The sequence below is a fragment of the Mustela nivalis genome (genome assembly GCF_964662115.1).
Source record: "Mustela nivalis genome assembly, chromosome: 10".
Taxonomy (NCBI): domain Eukaryota; kingdom Metazoa; phylum Chordata; class Mammalia; order Carnivora; family Mustelidae; genus Mustela; species Mustela nivalis.
The window spans coordinates 44004840-44022480 of NC_139029.1; the positions used below are offsets into that span (position 1 = coordinate 44004840).

At 46.1% G+C, this 17641-nt stretch overlaps 1 protein-coding gene across 1 annotated transcript in view; it reads right to left on the reverse strand.

The window, feature by feature from the left end:
• The window catches only part of C8B (complement C8 beta chain), a 41018-nt gene that overhangs the window by 14834 nt on the left and 8543 nt on the right, over positions 1 to 17641 (reverse strand). The window contains exons 4-9 of the mRNA XM_082688111.1: positions 16905 to 17046; positions 14981 to 15122; positions 8999 to 9131; positions 6437 to 6634; positions 2209 to 2449; positions 281 to 409 (exon numbers count right to left, since the gene is read on the reverse strand). Coding sequence (XP_082544237.1) covers positions 281 to 409; positions 2209 to 2449; positions 6437 to 6634; positions 8999 to 9131; positions 14981 to 15122; positions 16905 to 17046 — 985 coding nt within the window. The remainder of the gene's footprint in view (positions 1 to 280; positions 410 to 2208; positions 2450 to 6436; positions 6635 to 8998; positions 9132 to 14980; positions 15123 to 16904; positions 17047 to 17641) is intronic.

Below are 17641 nucleotides of genomic sequence, written 5' to 3' on the forward strand. Positions count from 1 at the left end.
TGACGCTTCAGACTGGGTTTGGTGCTTACTGCCGCCTTGTCATTGTTGCTTTAAGCGTTTGCCCGCTTTGTGTGAGCGCCCTGGGGATAGGAATACAATTTTATTCATTTTTGTATGTCCAGCGTATCATAGGAGCTGAATAAGTTTTTACTGAATGAATCATTATTTTAATTGAAATGTCTTAGAATATCCGGTGTTTGGCTTAGAGAGTGACTCAGTTTTGGGGATTCGAGGAAGGGAAAGATGATGACCACGGAAGTCACATACGCCTGCCACTTACCTCCTATTTCTCTCAGAATATCCTGGCATAGCTCCATCGACACACCGAGCTTGACATAGGCCACCTTAAGAGCAGCGCCGACTCTAAAACCCATCTGGGCACAGGCGTGGACATGCTTAAGAGAGTAATCTGAAGGAAGCACGAGAAAGGCCCGTGACCTAGAGGTAATTCACCCTGTCCCTTCTCCTGTTGTCCATTCCAAAGGCCTTGCCCTTCCTGGATGTCAGGGGAGCCCCACGGAATCAGGTTCAGATAAAAGGGTGGCTAACTTGGTGACCTCAATGCGAGGAGAGGCTAACATCAGCATGGAGACCTCATGAGAGATGGACAGCAACTTCCCCTCAGGGTCCTTGGAGGCTCTGAGGCTCATTGTCACTCTCCAAAGAGCAGAAGCACTCAGTTGCTTTCTAAAATTGTGGCTCCTGATAGCAACCCTCTAGGGACTGATTCCATGAATCTAGGTTGCCACCATCTGTCCCACTTCTGCTCACCCTCTCTTTTTTACGCTTGGCTATAGAAAAGAGAGCTTGCTCATTTATTAATTGAGGTGATGCATTTAAAGTGTCAGTCTAGGACCTGGCAAAGAGAAGGGGCCAATTTCTCCTATTTATTCATATTTTGGCTCATTTCCCACTTGCTCCTCCCTAATTCTCCACAAGGCATCCTCCCCTCCTGGGCTTGTTGAGAACTTGGGTGTGACTTGTCGGCACTTGGAGGCCAGGCAAGGAGAGGAGGGCAAGTCTATGCCTGGGCTGTTCTAGTGGTGTTAGGGTTCATCAGTATTCCCCCAGACACATTCCTTGAAATACAAATCTCTTGATAATATCTCTTGTAATTTTTGTATTAGTATTACAAGAAAAAATGCTTCTGTGGTCAAGTAAGTGTGACCAATGTTGTATCAGGATCATATTTGCAGAAATATGAAAACCAGTGGAAACCAGTGGGATGGAGGATGCTCTCTTTGACCTTTGTGGGACTGGGGCCACGCTGGCTTAAATTTACATACATCATATGCCATGTGTCCTCCTGCAAGTACAATGGACTTATAACCAAACCCTGGCTCTGCCTGCCCTTGTGAACTGTGTGACCCAGGGCAACTCAGCTGTCAAGTACCATGTTGGAGGAAAGAACATGGGATTGGGAAGCATGAGTCACACCTTAGGCCTGCCATTGTTCGAAAGTCCTGTAATTTTATGTGTAGGGAGAAGAGACTTCAGGGGGGCAATAGGAGGTGAATATTAGTTTGGAGCCTAGTGTAATAATCTATGAACTTGCTACTTAAAATGTGGCTTATGGATCCACAGCACTGACATCATGTCACATTTGTTTGAAATGCAGAATCCTGGGTTTCACCTCAAACTTACTGATGGGACTTGCTAATCAACTAGAAGGAAGGAAATACAGTCAAGGTTGACTCCTAGGTCTTTGGCTTGAGCCACTGGTTGGATGGTAAAACCATTCTGAGATGTGGGTGACTATGGAAGACACAAATTTGGGAAAGAAAAGCGAAAGTTGACTTTTGGGGCATGGTAAGGTGCGGCTGGATGATGGACGTCTCAATGGTGACATCAAGGAGTCGTTTGGATGTAAGCTCTTGGGTTCAGGGAGGAGGGTCAGGGTGGAAATAGACATGGGGGGGGGTTCCACATGTTGGAGGCATCTAAAGTCAAGAGCTAGGGGGATGCTGTCTAGAGATAGTAGTTACAGAAAAGAGGACCACCCAGACAGAGGGTTGGGTAGAAGAGGACCCACAGGAATAGGTTATTAAAAAGGGGAGATCTGCTAGTGAAACTATAGGCAGAGAGGGAGAAGAACTAGAAGCAGAGTCTGTACCTCTTCTCCCACCAACTAAGAGAAGCTTCTCCCTACCACCTTGCAGAGCTCACATGGGCCCCAGCAGGAAAATCTCAGTCCCCAGGGCCGTGTACCTGCTTTCTCCATGGCCTCCTTTTTCATGATGAGTGTGTATTCGTAAATGCCCCCCAGCACAGCCTCTGTGATGTAGTGGGTCCCAAAATCACGGAAGAGATCTCTGTATTCCCCGTAACTATACTCCAGGGGCAGCAGCTTGACTCTCTGAAGAAACTCGTAATGGAGCATCAGGCTTCTGGCTTTCAGCTTGTAATGTGCTACTTCAAGGTCAGAGCGCGCATGCAGAAATGAGCTTTTCTAAATGAAAGACCGACAAGGGAAAACCAGACCTTTAAAGTTAGGAATCTGGAACGAGAAGATGAACTTTGCAAATGCCATCCGACGTTCTTGGCCTGGGGTCATCACTCTTACGATTCCTTGAGGATACTTGGGTGAAGATGGGCCTATTTGACAAGGGTTGGTTTCTCGTAAATATTTCGATGTCCTTTCAGCGTGGGAGAGCTTGCCCTTAACTCACCCCCTCAGAGCGGCAAAGCGGCGATGAGAAGGGTCAACGGCCAGAGGCAGACATGGAGAGGAGCAGCAAGTGCACCCAGGACCACTCTGGGGGGGGGGGGGTCTACCTGCCTGCCAAGGCAGCCTCTTTTCAGATTCTGAAGAAAGGCCTCTCGAGAGTGAGTCAAAGAAGTGTTTTAGGAAGGCGAGACACTGTAGTGTACGACAAGACAACAAACTACAGCCTGCACCCCGAATCACGTGACTGGGGTTATGAATGGAGTCTCACTGGAACGCAGCCACGCCCTTTCATTCGTATACTCTCCACGGCTGCTGTCACCCCCCAATGGCAGAATGGTAAGTAGTTGTGACAGAGACCCTAGGGTCCTACAGAGCCTACACTATTTACTATCTGGCCCTTTACAGGAAATATTTGCGGCCCCCAGCTGTGGGGGCCAGACTGAAAGAGGGTGATGCTCGGTGAAGCATAGAGAGCAGAAGGTACGAGGGATCCGAGGTGAGAGGTTCCTACACTGATGTGTAGGCAGAGGACGATGCGAGAGAGAGGTCGCGTTCACGAGGCACCTTCTGCCCCAGTCTTCAAACTTACAGCCAGTTTGACCTATCAGTTCTAGAAGGCCATGCCAGCTCCCGTGGTGCCAACCTCCCGGGCTCCTCATTGCTCCCTACCTGACGCTCGCCTCGTTCTAGTCCTATCCCAGAGACTCACGACTCTCCCTTCTTCCTTACCCTTCCAAGTGGAGCCGTGCTCTGGGATTTCTCTAAATACCGCAGGTGTCCTCTCCTGCTCGGATGTTGATAAAAGCCTTCCCGCGGATCTCCCTTCTTTCTCGAGCCTGCCTCCCCTGCTCCAATCAGAGCTGATGTCTTAAAACTCTGGGAGTATCCCACACATGCCTTCTCTCATTGCCCTTCATAGATGCTATGTTTTTTTATAAACTGAAGGTATGTGGCAGCCTGTGTCAAGCAAAGCGGTCGGCACCGTTTTCCGACAGCGTTTGCTCACTTTGTGTCTCTGTGCCCCATGCGGGTGATTCTTGCCATACTTCAACATCTTCTTTATTATGATCCTTGGTACGGTCATCAGTAACGGTGACTTGCTGAAAGCTCAGATGACGGTTAGCATTTTTAGCAGTATTTTTAATTAGGGTATGTCCGTTGTAATTTTAGACATAATGCTATTGCACACTTAAGAGACGGCAGTATTGCGTGAACATAACTCGTGTGTGCACTGGGAAACCAAAAACTTTGCTTAACTCACTTTACATGCACTTCATTGCAGTGGTTTGGAGCCAAGCCTGCAGTATCTTTGAGGTATGCCTGGGTTATGAGGTACCTCTGGACTTAAAACAAAACCCTGCATTGGCTCTCTATCATTGTCTCCGAATAAAATCTGCTCCCTTACTGTGAACACAGGAACTCCCACTCTGTCCCCTGGTAGTGAGTACGCCTCCCCATACATACCTTCCTATTTCCCACCACCACACCCTACATCAGCATCAGTCCAACTTCTCACTGTTCCTCAAATCTGCCATTCTCTTCATAACACAATTTTGCACATGCTATTCCTTCTGCCTTAAATGCTCTTCCCTGCCTTTTCTGCCGGATGCACATCTACTTATATTTTTAAGCAACTGCTCAGCAGCTGCTGCCTGTGTGACACTATCCCTGAATTTCCCAGACATGCACTCCATTCTCCAGGACAGCACTGCATTTTGTTGCTGTTTCCTTCAGAGCACGCACCCTCCTGTATTACAACCGATGCATATATTAATCATTAGTTACCTGCATACATGTTTGCCTCTTCTCCTAGACTGTGAGCTTGAAGGCAAGAATGAGAGTGGATCTGTCTCTAGGCCTCAAGTCTACTCTAACACCCAGAATACTGTAAGCACACTGTAACTGGCTGTTTGAATCAGGGAGGTGGGCGTGGGAGGGGCGGTGGGGAGCAGGAGAAAAGGAGTAAACAGATGGCACCCTTCTTTTGCTCCCCAATGAAGTACGTTCCTTCTCATCAGTTCCACCCTTCATCACTCTATTTCCATCTTAGGCACCTACTAAGTGCCATCCTAAGCCCAAAGTTAAAAGAAACAGCCTGTGCCCCCAAGTGGAACAGAGCCTAGAAGGTAAGGAAAAACATGCAAAGACTGTAACAATCACGTTAACGTTTACTACTCATTTTCTGTTGGTCGGTAGACCTTTCTGAGCTCCCTTCACCACTTTTTCCTCCTATGAAGCATCACAGGTGACTTGATCTCCTCCATGGTCAGCTCAGATCCATTTTCTAACATATCGCACTCATGTTGAAAACGCTCGGGGACAAGAGAACAAAATGCACCTTTCTGGCTGAGGAATTCAAGGTTCCCCAAGGCTGCCTGTCACCTGCTTCTCCGACATCATATCCCATTACTTCCTGGTCCAATTACTCCTCTTCCACCAACTCATGGGCTCTGACCCTCATCTTACAGGCAAGAGGGAGCAGGTGACAGGGTTAGATTAGTATCCTAGAAACGTCTTTCTGGCAGCACATACATCTGAAGGAGAAGTCGGGAGAAGGAGACCCTTCAGGGGGACCAAGCAAGAGGTCCAAGGTCTGGGCTAGTTAAGATATAACCAGAGTTAGATTGAGAAATATTGGAGAGTCGGAGTGCCTGGGTGGCTCAGTCGTTAAGCATCTGCCTTCGGCTCAGGTCATGATCCCAGGGTCCTGGGATCCAGCCCAGCATCAGGCTTCCTGCACAGCAGGAAACCTGTTTCTCCCTCTCCCACTCCCCCTGGAGGCTTGTGTTCCCTCTCTCGCCGTGTCTCTCTCTGTCCAATAAATAAGTAAATAATCTTTAAAAAAAAAAGAAAAAAGAAATATGGGAGAGTGACACCGAAGGATTTGGTGGCCAATAATGTGGAAATGAAGAAAAGAGAGAGAGCAAACCATGATTCTGCAATGCTTCGCCTAGGAAATTGGAAAGAAACAAATGCTATTTAATGGAGAAAATAGGGGAGGAAGAGCTTGCTCTGGAGTGTACATGAGGACTTCAGGTAATGAGGCCTGTAAGAGTGTGCGGTGCAGGTCAAAGCATAACAGGAAGGTCAGAAACAGTGAGGAAGGCGCGCAGCTTGCCCTGGTGGCGGGGGGTGGGGATGGGGGTAGGGGAGGAGAATGGAAGTTGTCATCACCCGGCGTGGTCGAGGGATAAGAAGAGAAGATGGTCATGAATTAAATAAAGAGCAGGTGGGGAGATTAGAACCCGGAAAGGGAAGCGATAAGGAGCAGCAAACACGCAGGAGGGGCAGGTGTGCAATGGCGCAGTTGACCCCACCAAATGCTCTGAGAAGTCAGAGAAGAAGAGTTCTGGGGTGACATTCTGGAGGGAGCTTCCACAGAACGTTTAGGAGTTAACGTGCTGGGGGCTGGAACACCTCCCGAGATGATCTGATCTGGAAAAGCTACAATCTAAACCTTGATGAAAACCCGGGGAAGGGAGCCTGGGTGGTTCAGTCCGTTGAGTTCAGGTCATGATCTCCGGGTCCTGGGATCGAGCCCTGCGTCGGACTCCACGTTCAGTGGGGAGCCTGCCTGCTCCTCTCCCTCTTCCCCACTGTGTGCTCTCTCTCTCTCTTAAATGAATAAATCTTAAAAAAAAAAAAGGAAAACCATGGGGTAAACTCTATTAGAAAGTGAGAGAACACAAATATAGAAGAAAACTAAAAAATATAGCATGAAAACTCAAATGGATATACAGAAATTAAAGAACAACAAAGGGTACTTACAGTGTGAGAGAATCGTTTGATTCTTCTAATAAATTGTTTGCTATTTTCATCTTTCAAGTTCATACCAAGTTCAACTATTCCAGGTATTTTAAAACCAAAGTTGAAACTAAACTTGCTTTCTTCGGTCTCTGTGACATTTTTTTCAAAATCTGAGTACGATTCATACTCTGTCAGTGCAAATTCGTATTTGCCTTGGGTCTAAAGGAGGAAAAAAGAAAATGCTTTCTATTTCATTTGACTCACATCAGTTCCATACAAGTCAACAGATATCCTTTGCATTCTTATGGTGTAAGAATATATTCTTATGGTAAGGATCTCAACTGGAGGCTCTGGATATAGAAACCTCAAGGCTGACTGTGTTTTCTAGCCCCATGGCTCCCAATCCAGAAGGAGAGACAGACTATGGGCAAAACTCAGGTGGGGGCTCGACTTGGGTTCTCCCGAGGGCTCGGGGACATGGCTTAGGCAAAGGCACGTAGGTGGAAATGAACAGGATGTGTTCTACAAAGTGCTGGGATTCTGGTGTGGTCGACCCAGAAGATGCAACAGTGAATGTGAAGGGACAGGCGTTGTGAGGGAATGTGCTGGCATCAAAATGTTGAGGTGTCTGCATTACTTGCTCTGAAATTTGGACTTGATCCAAAGATGAGCTAACAGGGGCATAGCTGAGCCTCTAGAAATTCCCTTTGGTAAAACACAGGGGTTGGACTGGAGGGGATGAATCTGGGGTCAGAGAGACAGGCCAGTGAGGAGGCTGTAAGGAGGGAGCAGCCGACTGCCGACAAAGTCTGGTCAAAGGTGGGAATGAAGTGACATGGTGGGAAAGAGCCTTCCAGAGAACGTAGAAGAGCTGTTTGCTCAAAAATCAGTGCTCATTGTTCTGTGCATAGGGGAGCTGCCAAAGACACTGCCTGGATGGCCTTGGAGGGACCCGTCCCCAGTGGACTCCACCCCCCAGATGTCAGCTTCTGGTTGCATAAACACTCAGCTGCTGAGGAAGGGATTCCCAGCATGGCCTGGGGTAGAACGTGTTTTCCAGCTGAACAACCTTGGGTGACCAACTTGACTTTCATATGCCTCAGTTTCTTCATGTGTAACACAGAGACGATGGCTTTTCCTCCCATTGGCGCATTCTGGGGATGGAGTCTACATGGGGAAAACACACACTTCACCTGACACGGCCCTCAGAAGACACGGGCTCTGCAGAGAGGAAACTTATGACATGTGTCCTGGCAGGTCGGGGGCTACTTTAACCAGGATGATAAATGGCTGCTCTGAGATCCTCCCTTGAAAGGAGAGACCATGTGGGTGGCAGTGGGCATGGTGGGGCAGGCTGTGCTTGTCTATGTCTCTTTTTCGGCCAGTAAGTATGTGTGGGGAGAAGAGGAGGAGGAGGAAGAGTGGGAGGAGGAGGAAGTAGTAACCTAACCCTCAGGACTGCATGATTTTAAAAGTAGAAACTCAGGCACCTGGTGGCTTAGTGGGTTAACCTGCCTTTGGCTCAGGTCATGGTCTCAGAGTCCTGGGATCAAGCCCCACATCGGGCTCTCTGCTCAGCAGGGAGCCTGCTTCCTCCTCTCTCTCTGCCTGCCTCTCCGTCTACTTGTGATTTCTCTCTCTGTGTGTCAAATAAATAAATAAAATCTTAAAAAAAAAAATAAAAGTAGAAACTCTCCTCAACTACTCTCTCATATGTAGTCCAGCCTGCTTATCTCACAGACAAGGAAGCTGGGGCCCAGTGTGGAGAAGGAGCTCCACCTAAAGTAAGACTGGGATGGGGCAGAGCCAGGCCTGGAACCCACGTCCTTCCCTTGATCTCCAGTGTGTGTGTGTGTGTGTGCGCGGGCGCGCGCGGGTGCGGGTGCGCATGCACGCGCGCTGTGGTCAGAGCCTGTCCCAGCCTCCCACTGTCTGTGAGCTCTACTTTGAAGTGGGCATGTCTGTAGGAACACAGGCTTAGATGGACAGAGCACGTTATGACTTCAAAACCTTAGCAGAATGCTGGTTCTGATAGGTGAGGGCTCGGCAGTAACCACAGGAAAGCAGTTTATCCGTGCTGAGCATGCTCCCTCTCCCCAGGAAGCCACGTGCTGACTGTGTGTGTTCCGCAATGACACATGGAGTCTCACTAATCCTCTCCCTGTGGGGCAGAACCTTCCCAGCACCACCACCCCACCCCCCCCCCCGTGAAAGAGGGGGGAACGGAGGCTCAGATCACATAGGCTGACTCAGCTGCCCTCCTGAGGAGCCACCAGGTCTATGAGACTCTAAATCTGCAGCCCTACTTCTGTCTTCCCTGCCAGCTTTGCTACTGTTGCTTGCCCAGTTCAGCTCCTGCAACTCTTGCCATGACCGCCTGTGGTACGCCAGCCTGGCCTCTCTGTCCTGAGGAAAAGAACTGTCCATTGTACGCATAAAGAATTGATGCTCAAAGAGAAAGAGGGATGCATCCACACGCCCCCAGCTAGCAAGCCACAGGGCTGGGCCTCGGTTCCCTGCTGGCTGGCTCCTTTGTATGTGCTCCCTCCACTGCCCTGCAAAGGCTCCCTGGTTCTCACATACCTGTGGGGAGTAGCTCTCCACATTGTAGGGCTTCCTGAATCTCGTGTTCAGTATGTAATGGGGGGAGCATCCACCGGCGTAATACCTGTGATCCAGGACCGGGCCCTCAAATCTGTTGGTGAACATATTTATCCTGCAGGGAAGGCATGGAAAGGGGGGAGAGGTTAGGGTCATCAGACTATGTCATCTTCACTGGCGGACTCCAATGCAGGAAACCCAAACTCCTTGGTATAGCATTCAAGGTCCTTGGTAGGTGGTCCAAACCAGCTTTCTGGCTTCCTCCGTGGCCCTTCCAGACCATGATCATATACCCTATTCCCAGTCATTGGGAGAAGCTTGCTGTTCCTTCAATCTGCTCTGCTCCTTCTCTGTTGTGGAGCTTCTGCTCCCTGTGCCCAGAATGCCCTTCTAGCTGCTCAGTGTTTTGTCTCTTACTTGTCTTTCAAGATTGAGCTCTGTTGTTGCCTCATGGGAAGCCTCGACCAACACTGGCTGTGCTAAAGCTAGAGGCCTTCCTAAGACCCTGTGCCTGTCCCCTCAAGCAAGGGTTACCCTATATGTGTATACTTTCCATATGAGAATGGTTAAGCAAAATAGGTAAGAACAGGGACTCTGGGGTCAGATACCTGGGGTCAAATCCCTGTTCTGTCATTTCCTAGCAATGTGACCTCAGGCAAACCAGCTAACCTCTCTGTACCTTGGTTTCCTGAAAAGAAGACATCCAAATGACCAAAAACAAATGAAAAAGTGCTCAACATTCCTCAGCATCAGGGAAACACAAATCAAAACCACAGTGAGATAAATGACAGATGTTAACAAGGATGTGGAGAAAGGAATGTTGGTGGGAATGCAAGCTGGTATAGCCACTCTGGAAAACAGCATGGAGGTTCCTCAAAAAGTTGAAAATAGAGCTACCCTACGACCCTGCAATTGCACTACTGGGTATTTATCCTAAAGATACAAATGCAGGGATCCAAAGGGGCACGTACACCTGAATGTTTATAGCAGCAATGTCCACAATAGCCAAACTGTGGAAAGAGCCTAGATGACAGATGAATGGATAAAGAAGATGTGGAATGTATACACACACACACACACACACACACACACACACACACACACATAATGGAATACTATGCAGCCATCAAAAATTGAAATATTGTCATTTGCAATGATGTGTATGGAACTAGAGGGTATTATGCGAAGCAAAAGAAGTCAATCAGAGAAAGAAAATTATCATATGATCTTTCTGATATGAGGAATTTGAGAAATAAGACGAGGATCATAGAGGAAGGGAGGGAAAAATGAAACAAGACCAAACCATAGAGGGAGACAAACCATAAGAGACTCTTAATCTCAGGAAACAAACTGAGGGTTGCTGGAGGAGAGAGGGGTAGGAGGGATGGGGTGGCTGGGTGATGGACATTGGGGAGGGTATGTGCTGTGGTTAGTGCTGTGAATTATGTAAGACTGATGAATCACAGACTTGTACTCCTGGGGCAAATACTTTGTGTGTTACTTTTTAAAAATTCACACAAGGACAATTCCTGCTTCATGCTGTTGTGAGGATTACATATGCCCATGTTTGTTAGGTATTCAACACTGCCCAGCCTATGATAAATATTTGATATTATTTGTGTATCTGTTGTCCCATTATATTGAGTGCTTTTTTTATTATGTTATGTTAGTCATCATACAGTACATCATTAGTTTTTGATGTAGTATTCCATGATTCATATTTTGCATATAACTTCCACTATTCCACACATTCCATGCCCTCCTGAATATCCATCACCAGGCTCACCCATACCCTCATGCTTCTCCCTTCTAAAACCCTCAGTTTGTTTCCTGGAGTCCACAGTCTCTCATGGATTGTCTCCCACCCTCATTTCTCCCCCTTCATTCCTCCCTTCCTTTTCCTAATGTCCTCCATGCTACTCCTTATGGTCCACAAAGAAGTAAAACCATATGATAATTGACATTCTCTGCTTGACTCATTTCACTTAGCACAATCTCCTCCAGTCCCACCCATGTTGATGTATTCATCCATTCTGATGACTGATTAATATTATATTGTATATATGGACCACATCTTCTTTATCCATTCTTCTGTTGAAGGGAGTCTCCATTCTTTCTATTGTGGACATTGCTGCTATGAACACTGGGGTACATGTGTCCCTTTTTCTCACTACATCTGTATCTTTGGGGTAAATACCCAATAGAGCAATTGCTGGGTCATAGAGTAGCTCTATTTTTAATTTTTTGAGAAACCTCCACACTGTTTTCCCAAAGTGGTTGCACCAATTTGCATTCCCACCAACAGTGTAAGAGGGTTCCCCTTTCTCCATAACTTCTCCAACATCTGTTGTTTCTTGCCTTGCTGATTTTTGTCATTCTAACTGGTGTAAGGTGGTATCTCAATGTGGTTTTGATTTGAATTTTCCTGAAGGCTAATGATGATGAACATTTTCCTGTGTGTCTGTTAGCCATTCATATGTCTTCTTTGAAAAAGTGTCTGTTCATGTCTTCTGACCATTTTTTTACTTGATTATCTGTTTTTTGGGTGTTGAGTTTGAGAAGTTCTTTATAGATCTGGATATCAGCCTTTGTCTGTAATGTCATTTGCAAATATCTTCTCCCATTCTGTGGGTTGCCTCTTTGTTTTGTTGATTATTTCCTTTGCTGTGCAGAAGCTTTTAATCAAAAAGGAGAATTTCAGACCAATATCCCTGATGAATATGGGTGCCAGAATTCTTGACAAGATCCTAGCTAATAGGATCCAACAGTACCTTAAAAGGATTATCCATCTTGACCAGGTGGGATTTAAATGTTGAGGGTGGCTCAACATTTGCCAATCAACCAATGTGATAGAACACATAAATAAGAGGAGAAGAGACAAGAACAACCTGGTCCTCTCAATTGATATAGAAGAAGCACTTGACAAAATACAGGACCCTTTCCTGATTAAAACTCTCCAGATTATAGGGACAGAGAGAACATTCCTCACTTCATAAAATCCATCTATGAAAAACCCAGAGAATATCTTTCTCAATGGGAAAAAGCTAAGAGCCTTCCCACTGAGATCAGGAACAGGACAGGGATGCCCACTCTCATCACTGGTGTTCAACATAGTACTAGAAGTCCTAGCAACAGCAGTCAGACAACAAAAAGAAATAAAATATATTCAAATTGGCAAAGAAGAAAAAATCTCTCTCTTCGCAAATGATGTGGTTGATACTCTATATGGAAACCCCCAAAATCTCCATCCCAAAATTACTAGAACTCATACAGCAATTCAATAATGTGGCAGGATACAAAATCAATGCACAGAAAGCAGTTGCTTTCTTATACACTAAGAATGAAACTGTAGAAAGAGAAATCAGAGAATCGATTCCATTTATCATAGCACCAAAAACCATAAGATACCTTGGAATAAACCTAACCAAAGAGGTAAAGGATCTGTACTCAAGGAACTATAGAACACTCATGAAATAAATTGAAGAAGACAGAAAAAGATGGGAAAACATTCCATGCTCATGGATCGGAAGAATAAACTTGTTAAAATGTCTATGCTGCCCAGAGTAATCAATACTTTCAGTGCCAACCCTATCAAATTACCAATGGCATTTTTCAAAATGCTGAAACAAATAATCCTAAAATTTGTATGGAACCAGAAAAAACCCTGACTCGCTAAGGAAATGTTGAAAAAGAAAAACAAAGCTGGGGGCATGTTGCCTGATTTCAAGCTATAATACAAAGCTGTGATTGCCAAGACAGCATGGTACCTTGAGTGCCCTTGAGGGTGGTGGTTTCCATCTTAAACTTTATACGATCTCCATCACAAGACACCAAACAATCATCATTTACTGAGGAGCCAACTAGAAACAGACACAGCAGTGGGTAATGCTACCTACGGATCACCTTACAGAGCGTCCCGCCAAGCCCGGGGCAGATGTCATTATGTCAATTTAGAAGAGATGAAAATCCAGTCTGTAGCCTTATTTCTCACTGCCTCTGAAGGCAGGCTTCCATTCCTGACCAGCTCAGATTACCACTGAGAGCTCTGTCTTCTCTCAGCTCTGTGCACTGGCCTCGATTCTGGTCCTAACAGAATTGTCTTGGGCTCTCTTTCCTGTATCAGAGTTTCGTGTACTGTAATAATGTCTATATTTTATTTAATCAGTACAGTGTGGTGCTTGCTTAGTGGAGGCAGCCATTGTAGTCAGCTTACACATACTGGTTCCTTATAAGGATTAGTCCTTACGAGACAGTGATGGAGATGATGATTCCCATTTCACAGAGGAGGAAAGCGAGGTAACTAACCTGACAAGGTCTCACTGCCAGCCGGCATCCTTCCCCCTGCACAAGCTGCCTCTCACTTGTCTGCTACCATCCCATGAGCTTATTTGATCCTCATAGAACTTGAGAGAAGGGTATTGTTGATTTCCCTCTCCGGGTGGCAAAACCAAAGTCCCACATAGAGGCATGCCTCACCTGAGGTTCCATGGCCAGTGAGCAGTCATTCTGTCCCCTCCTACACGGTCCGCTGTGGCTCTACTCCTGGGCTTGGAATGTCTGCTCCATCACCCTCTCAGTTATGTGACCCCCAGGAACTCTCTTACCTTTTCCAGGCCTCAGTTTCTTTACTGAGGAGGTGTGGATTATAATAACTAGCTTATAAGATGGTGCTGAGAGCAGGTCTTATCCATAGGAGACTCTCTCTCTCTCTCTCTCCATAGGAGACTCTCTCTCTCTCTCTCTTTCTCTCTAATGGCAACCTTTAAGCAGTGAGATTTGATTTTTGCTTAAGAAGAGGGTGAATTCCACTCAGGGTTACTGTTTTCCCCAGGCTGCCTCATATACAATGATTTCTAGTGCATGTGAGGGGAGGCTTTCACGTTTCCTCCTGGAGGCTAAGAGCTGTAGAATGTGGCAGAAAGGGAGGGCAAACACCAGGCTACTTTGGTCCTTTCTGACCTTGCTTCTCTGATCTCCAGAGGACTGAGCAACTCAGAGGCCCCCAGAAGTTTGAAACCCTGACTGACTGAAAACCCATCTCAGGGATCCATTTCTTCACTAACTACCTAGGAACCCAACCTCTGGACCAGAACCTATGCTGGGCCTAGAGATACAGAAAGAGATAAAACCTCCCCTACAAGTTGTCTGGGTGCCTGGGGGGGGGGGTGCAGTGGGTCGAGTGTCTAACTCCTGTTTTGCCTCAGGTCACAGTCTCAGGGTCATGAGATCGAGCCTAACAATGGGTTCCACACGGAGTCTGCTTAAGAATCTCTCTCTCGGGTCGCTTGGGTGGCTCAGTCAGTTAGGCTGCTGCCTTCAGGTCAGGTCATGATCCCAGGGTCCCTGGATCAAGTCCTGTATCGGGCTCCTTGCTTGGCAGGGAGTCTGCTTCTCTCTCTGCCTTTGCCTGCCACTCTGCCTGCTTGTGCTCTCTGTCTCTCTGTCTCTCTGACAAATAAATAAAATCTTTTAAAAAAAAAATCTCTCTCCCCTTCTCTTTTCCCCTCTCCCCAGCATGAGTGCACTCTCTCTCTCTCTCTCTCTCTCTCTCTAAAGTAAATAAATAAATCTTAGGGAAAAAAAAACACACAAAATGTCTCTCCTACACATTGTCAGTAGGATTCAGAGGTAATGCTTAGAAAGCACATAATACAGTCACACAGTAAGTGTTAAATAAACGTTCATCCCCAGCCCTGGCATAAAGCCCATATGGTCTTCATGCACAGCTACTGTTCCTCACCTATGTTCCTAACCCAGCCCTCCGTGTGGCCTCTATGTGTCCCTGGGACGTGCTCCTGGAGCTCCCTGGAACCTTCTTCAGAGGGCAGCTACAAATGTCCACTTCCACTACAATCTTTTTTCAGAAAGGAAAGAATCGTGTTAATATCCGCTCCCTTCCTCCCCTCCAGACTTCCATTTGATTCCGTGCCTTCCCATCTACACAACAGGAGGATAGTAACTTACCCACTGGCCAGACGGCCAATTGCCCAGTACTGCTCCATTTCATGCTGACATTTTTTTAAAATCTTCTTACAGTTCGCTTCATCAGACTGGTCTCCGCAGTCATTGTCCCCGTTGCAGAGAAGTCTACGGTTTACACACCTCCCTGGAAGGAGAAAGGGCGTTACCCATAGTCCTGTGGCTGCCAAGAGGGGAACAAAGGTGGTGTGCGCACCTACTATGTGCCAGACATTTCGCTGGACCTTTAAGGCCATTTTGATTAGTCCTTGTGTATCAGGGTGGATCAGTAAAGGCATTAACAGTGTATCTCCCCCCCCCCCCAAGAAGCCAGTGTTGCACTTCTAAATGCTCTTGAAGGGGAGGTTATTAAGGGAGGAGGAAGGGAAAGTGTCTGCCTGGCTGGGATTGAAATGGCCAGACAGGAGGGAAGTCTAGACTTCTCTCCCTGAGGCTGGTGAGGTGAGGTGGGTTTGGAAGGTCCTACAAGTAGTGCTAGCTGGGTGACCTTCCACAGTTTACCTGACCTCCTTGCCTCAGTTTGCTTACCTGTAAAATGGGGAAGTCATCATACCTACCCTCCCAGGGTTGTTGGTGGGTTAAATGAATAAGTGGAAGAGTAAAGGCTCATGGTAAGTTCTAGGTAAGTGTGAATACCCTTCTTATTGTTTTGGTGGGCCAAATGCACAAGACTGGCAAACATTTGCAGCAGGATTAGAAATTATAACTTTCTAATCACAAATGCTTCCCACTAAATAGCACTGCCTTCAACACCACAGCCATTTATTTTTAAACTCCAAAAATATCTGGTCTCTATGTTCAACATTTGTAACACTTTTCTTCCTTCAAAGGCTTCCCTTCCCCCCCACCTCCGATTTGACTCTTTTATTTGTATATTCTTGTGAGATAAAGCCTGTAAGACAAGTGACCCTCTTTCCTTAGATGTGTCCGATCACTTTTAACCAATATTAAAAGCAGAATGTCAATCTGCTCTTCAAATGTTTCTTACAAGGCACTTAAACTAAAGCCTACCTGAATAACCATTATGGCTTCGGTCAGAATCATGGAACACTGGCCATAATGAGTCCATGGACACGCTGTAAAATCTTTCAGATTTATTACATACAACTCTGCATTTGCAATAAGCCCTGGAAATAGCTCTAAAAATCTCTAACTCTTTCTTAAATACGCCCAAAGCACAGTCCACATGGGTATAGTGAATGTGGAGAGCTGCATCTCCCATTGAGATAATTCGGATCCAAATATTCATATTTTTGCTGGAGACTTGGAAAAATAGAGAGACATGGGTTCGCTTGAATTCGCAAGATAAACGAGTTGGAAAGACGAGTGTTTACTTAGTTTCACAGCAGATGATCATTCATTTGTATGCTCCGTCCTTCCCCTGTCCGTCCGTCTGTCCTTTTTCTCCTTCTTTCCCTTAATCAAAAATTTCTTACTGACTATTGCTCAGAGCATGCTTATAAGGTGTTAACATCACTTCCAACTTTCTATTGAGAGGACCAACATGCAGAAAGATTAAATGACTTCTCATAGGCCACAAAGTCAGAAGAAGACTTGACTCAGGATTACTGATTTCAGCACAGACACTTTGGGTGGCCTTCATGTCAATGGATGTAATGTGCATTCCCCAATTTCTAATCACAGCTCTTCTACTTACCTGCTGTCTGATCTTGAGCAAGTAACTTCCCCAAGTCTCAAGTTCCCAATTCATTAAATGGAAATAATATCAACACCTAATTTATAGGGCTGTTTTTGTGAAATAACACCCATAAAGGGAGATATCAAGGAGGCCTCTCGGCCTGATACATGACCCTGACCTTGAGCACTAGGTAACGGCTGGTCCCCCCATCATCAGGTGTCATCACCTCATTTGCTACATTTCCCCTCCCACTCTTGCAGCCCGTTATACCTGTCTGTGCACACACAAAGCCTTCACAACGCAGTTGACTTCTGCATGGTCTGCTGGTAACACAGTCTTCAACTTCCTTGTCAGAGAAGTTACACGGTTCCCCATAGAACTGAGATGGCTGGAGCAAGTAGACATGTCTGTACTATGGCAGAGAGGAGCAAGGTGAACCAAGGGCAGAGCCTCCGGGGGCCTCAGGAACTGAGGGATACACTCAAGGGTCCATGTTGCAATCAGCTTTGCTTGACAGTTTCAAGCCAATAGGTCGATTCATGTATTCTTGTTTATTCTATATCTTATAAATGAAAAAGCAGGTGCACCTAACTCTGATACCTTGGAGTGACATGATGTTGGCAAGTTACCTTATCTCTGTGATCTCAATTTATCAATCTACAAAATAGGGGTAACGAATGACCTAAATGTACAATGACGGAGTTTCAATTACATATATGATTTCTATATGAAATCTCATGATGTTTTCCGGTACATAGTTGGCACACGGTTTCTTGTACTTGTTTTTCTTTATTATTATTGATAATTTTTAGCAGTCCATAGTTCTCTAACCTCCTGTTTGCTTATTCCAAAAAAACTGAATTTCCAGAACCTTAATTCAGCCACCCAATGTTGAACAGGGTAGGTGTTCACCCTTGCCTTCCTTTTATTTTCAATCGAAGTATATAGTTGACAGCATTACTCATTGGTGTATAGGTGTGCAACATAGAGACTCCACAACTCTGTAC